We start from the raw sequence: 5,398 nt of genomic DNA on the forward strand, positions 1-5,398 counted from the left end.
GAGCGTTGCGGGCAGGACTCATGAGGTAATCCCTCCGGATCTTCACGACTCCACTCATTGTCACGGCCCTCGACTAACGAGCACATCCCATCTTTCCCACTTGCACATAGTTCTGCCGGTAGAAACACGTCCAAGTTTACAACGAGCGCTACTAGGATGGCTCGGTAAACAAATTATAAAGTAAAGATAGGGAATAGATTTTTTTCCTCGAAAAACATACAAACAATATCACAAGCTCATTTCTCGAGAGTCGAGAGCATCGCTACTTTTCCCGGATAGATTCTACGAAAACACAGTTCCGAGCATAAGTTCCTGCGTGAGCCTCTGAAGTGCCCCCTCGTGCGTCAACATACCTGGGCGCTAGATAATTCCGTTCTTATAAAAATGCGTCGCCGATCGAGTTCCCTCACTTTTTGCGGAAACCGAACCCCGACCAGACTCCTCCACTCCCACAATAATGGTTCCCGTGTTCGTTTTGGCTTTCGCGTTCATCGCGTGTGGTGCCGGCAGTGAAGCCCGCGGGTTGAATCGCGTCTCTCTCTCGCCCGAGCAGAAGCTGGAGCGGAACTTCGTGGAGTTCGAGTCTTTCCGCAACAAGTATGGCAGGCAGTATCTGTCGCCGACGCAGGCGCTGGAGCGGTTCCACGTCTTCGCGAAGAACCTGGAGAAAATCGACACGTTGAACGAGATGGAGCAGGGAACGGCGGAATACGGCGTTAACGAGATGGCTGATTGGACCCAGGAGGAGTTCTTGACGAGGCGGGCCAATCTGGACTCCGCAAAACTTTTGAAAAGGTAAGATCAGTTTTTAAGGTGATTCGATGAACGCCATATTTTGTGTCAGAACGGCATGCGATGTATCGCATCAATTGGTTCCATTTTTTCAGCTACTCGTCATTTTTCTCCAAATTAGAGATCGCGCAATTTTGTTGCCAGGAGACTAAAGCACTCACTTACCAATTTCAACAAAGAAATTCAACGTAGTAAAGGCGTGGTTTTTTTAGAGAGAAAATATCGCATTCGAGTGCAGTTCCGATATCAATGCCTATTTCAATTTTCGGAATCCTGCGCAAAAATAATCCAAAATTTTCTTGAGAAAATCCCTCTGAAAGTAGTATCGAACGTTAGTCTCCCGCCCCGTAGAAAAATTTCTCGGTAGGGGAATAAAATGGATTCAAGGTCTTTATGTTACAATCATATTTTTTTTAAAATTTGATTCAGTGTGGAAAAAGAAAATTATCTGACGTATTCAAAGGAAATTAAGGAGATACCTAATACCAAGGACTGGTTCGAGGAGGGTAAAGTTGCCCCACCAAAAGACCAGGGACAGTGCGGTTCATGCTGGGCCTTCTCCACTGTGGGAGCAGTCGAGTCGAATGATGCCATTAAAAACAACAGTTTGACCCGACGATCTGAACAACAGTTAGTAGACTGTGACACAAAATCAAATCAAGTAAGTATGGTCCTCAAGACCTCACGTTCTATTGTGTCAAAAGAATTAAAATTTTCCTATATGTATTCGAAATTTTACCCATAGTTACACTCAGAATGGGAGTAAGAGTAACTGTTACACGTCTTGCCCAAAGCAACAGCGTATTATAATCCATTATAAAAAAGCCAAGCCAAATTGTAACTTCACTTATTTGGTGTGGACTGTAATCTTTTTTTAGCTGTCATTTTCCATAATTTTCAGAAATATTTGACCACTGTGGTCTGCTCCTCCCCCCCATTTTCTCACTGATCTGATACTCTTAGAATCCCAGTTAAAAGTGCGTGAATATGTCACCGAAGGATTCATTATTTTCTTATTTTTTATGATGGTAGACTACGTTTTCTTATACAAATACTGCGTTACTGATTTCGTTCCGATGGACCACTAGACAAGGTACGAAGTTTAGCATTCTGATACATGTATCTTAATGAAAATTTAACGTAGAACACGATTCGTGCAACGAATATTACTGAAATTGACTCCTAATCAAGGTAATTAATTTTTCTTGACGCGTGAATTCAAACCTCCCGCTCATGAAAACACAGTGGTCAACGTACGTCAGATTGCAAACTAAACGTTATCGTGGCAGTCTTTGCGATACGAAAATATGGCAATCTGGTAAAAATGAAAAATTTCTGAAATTGACTCCCACAATCAAGATATTTAATGTTTCTTGACGCGTGAATTCAAACCTCCCGTTTTCAGGGCAATTCTGTGTAAAAAAAGAAAAATAAGTAATTACTTGTATAAACACCTCCTAAAATTTGCTGCGCACTAAAAGTCGCCGCCACATGAACCGCGACCCATATGCCCCCGCCCCTCCCCTTCCCCAGTTGTTCACACCAGCTGTACTGCACACTAAATGCACCGTGGTATTTTTGACGCAGGGATGTAATGGAGGTTGGATGGACGATGCTTTTAAATACCTCATGAATAATAGCTTAAGGACGGAGGCGTCCTATCCCTACACCGGGAAGGATGGTAGCTGCAAGGTCCAGAGAGGTGAAGATGGTGATGGCGGTATTAAGGTCACAAAGATCATCAACATGAAACCGCGCGATGAACGTGCACTTAAACAGTAAGTATGATGTAACAAAATACCGAAGTTTTTAAAGGCCTTACGCTTAAAAAGTGAATTATTTGAGGAAAATACCCAGAGGCGGAGCAATTTGGCAACACAGGATTTCCTCCATTTAAACCTACGCTAAATAATCGATTCTTGTCGGAGCACATGGCCCTCCAAGAATCGATACATTTCCATATTTTTAAATGGAGAAAGACAATGTTGCCAATTCGCTGGATCCGCCGATGAAAATGCCCTCAAAGAGTTTCCCAAAAAGAGACCATTTCTTGCTGTTTTTCAGACACTCGATTTAGCGATCGAATATAAGTTGGTTGACCACTTGAAATCTGTGATGGTTATTAGAACTGAATCAATTTCCAGAATAAGGGAGTTACGTGTGTGTATGGTTGGCTGCCACCTTTTTTGTTTGAACGCCTTCCGCTGTTGTCAAGTTTAGACTTCGTCCAGAGGTGGCTACCGCCACCCATGATTCTGTTTCACCTGCATAAAGCGCCGCGCCGCGCCGGCTGCATCTGCAAAGCTATCTTATGAGCTTGACTGATGAATCACAGGGAATGAATTAATTTTCCATTGCGAGGTGGGGGAAGTTATCAGCACCGCGCTCTGATAAGTATTGACTTTTCTGAAAAGAAATTCAGTCAATTTTGGTGCATTTTGAAAACAAATATTCCGAATTTCGCCCCATCTTCAGTAACCCGAGATATAGTAAAAATAACGACACCGCTGAATCATATGGATTGCATTTTGAGAAAAGGAACCACTAGCATTGCAATGTTGCTAAGATTGCGCAACTTCTTTTGTTTTGGAGGAAAAACCGATTATCCCTTAATAGTTTCTATTTTACTCGCTAAAAACTGTACACACTGAAAAAATGGTATGCTGTTTTAGCACCTAGGATGTCAAAAATGTGTCTGGTGATCCTAGGGTGCTGCCTTGATTGCCTATGCAGTTGAATTTGCATTCACAGGATGTAAAGTTAACTGCGAAGGCAGTAAAGGCAACATCTTTGGATCACCAGACACATTTTTGACATCCTAGATGCTTAACAGCATATTATTTTTTTCGGTGCATTTAAGACAAAAATTACCATCTAAATTTCATAGTTTTTCACAATTTTCGCAATTTTATTGCAAAGGATGAAGTTGCACAATTTTAGCATCATTGCAATGCTAGTGGTTCCTTTTTGCAAAATGCAATCCATATATTCGTACCTGATATGGATTGCATTTTGCAAAAAGGAACCAAGAGCACTCCAATGTTGCTATGATTGTACAACTTACATTCTTTGCAGTCAAATTATTGAAGTCATGTATAAAGTTAAAACCAAGGTAATTTTCTTCTCGAATTCATAGTTAGTTGCGAATAAAAAGAAAACTTGTTCAGATGTGCAGTAATATTTGCAAGGTAAAAAAAGTTGCTCAGTTTTAGCGTCATTGGAATGCTCTTGGTTCCTTTTTGCAAAATGCAATCCAATTCCATATGGTTGATAACTTATTCTTTTTCCTCCATCTTATTCAGGCATATTGCAGTAAACGGACCCTCCTCAAATGCTGTCGACGCAACCGACATGCAATTTTATAAGAAAGGTGTTATGAAGCCTATGTTTTGCTCGTCAATGCCGCGAATGCTAAATCATGCAGTTCTTGGAGTAGGATACGGCACGGACAAGAGGGCAGGCGATTACTGGATCTTCAAGAACAGCTGGGGTGAAAATTGGGGAGAAAAAGGTTTCTTTAGACTTAAGATGGGTTCAAACGCGTGTGGTATAGCAAATGTAATGCAGGGCGTTGAGACTGATCGAGAACGAGTAGCGTAGATCGTCGAGCCATATGAAGTTGCTCACAATCCAGTTACGTTGTTTCAACCGAAATCTATCGAGATGGACTGTAAACCGGGGACCAGAGACCAAGATCGGTTTCACGCGACTTGTGAGTATTGCTGTGATACTAGCGGGGTTTAAACACCACTTACCTCCTCTTTTTCTCCGGATATTGAATTACCATATCATTAAAATATAAAAAAATAAAAAAACATACATTCAATCATCTCAGTTTTTTTTCTAACCTGTAAACCTGTGATAACTTTCTTCATACCTCGACACGAACTAACCCATTCGTGCCCCGTTCTTTCACCATTTTCCCTCTTTTTCAAACTAAGTAGGTGCCCGTCTGCCGTATAATCATAAGAGTAACGCGTAACGCTTAACGCCTGAGGAGCTTTTCGGGGGGTTGGACCGCGAAGCAATCAGGAGGCGTAGCCCCTGTAACGAATACATGTTTTATGGTCCAAACGAATATTAGGCTTTTCGATCTGGGGGCTTTTTACCCCGTATGGTAGTTAGTCAGGTGTCCACCGATACAATTGGCATAACTGCGGGCCGATTATTGAAATTCATAGACAAAGCTATAGACAAAGAAGACAAAAGATATATGGAAGGCTCTTTACGCGTAAAATATATTTTGAGGGGCTGGGTATGCAACACGCACAAAAAACACCAAAAATAAAAAAACAGCCGCCTTTCACTTAATTTTGCATTCAATTTCGAGAGATATTTTTCAATCTTTTTCATATTTTTCTGTAATTTCATGAAACATTTCACATGAAACAAGATTTTATTTTTCATGAAAAATTGCAACCCTTGTGGTGGGCTAGAGTGGGGGTGGGCTAGGGGGACTGAGGCTAGGGGGACTGAATGCAGCCGGGAGAACCCCATTGCCCTTGAGATTTTTTGCACGGAAGTGGGCGGAAGACAATTTAATTACCCTTTAAAATCAAAAGGTCCGGTTCTAACGACGCAACTGTAAGGAATTTCTCCAAGATCA

At 41.6% G+C, this 5,398-nt stretch overlaps 1 protein-coding gene across 1 annotated transcript; it reads left to right on the plus strand.

Moving 5' to 3' along the window:
• The first annotated feature begins 375 nt into the window (after positions 1-375).
• LOC109036811 (uncharacterized) lies at positions 376-4,618 on the plus strand. The gene is made up of 4 exons (XM_072301189.1): positions 376-795; positions 1,222-1,453; positions 2,380-2,570; positions 4,095-4,618. The coding sequence occupies exons 1-4, from the start codon at positions 458-460 to the stop codon at positions 4,390-4,392; spliced, it is 1,059 nt and encodes a 352-aa protein (XP_072157290.1). The 5' UTR covers positions 376-457; the 3' UTR covers positions 4,393-4,618.
• The last annotated feature ends 780 nt before the right edge of the window (positions 4,619-5,398 follow it).

The sequence above is a fragment of the Bemisia tabaci genome, chromosome 6 (genome assembly GCF_918797505.1).
Source record: "Bemisia tabaci chromosome 6, PGI_BMITA_v3".
Classification (NCBI taxonomy): domain Eukaryota; kingdom Metazoa; phylum Arthropoda; class Insecta; order Hemiptera; family Aleyrodidae; genus Bemisia; species Bemisia tabaci.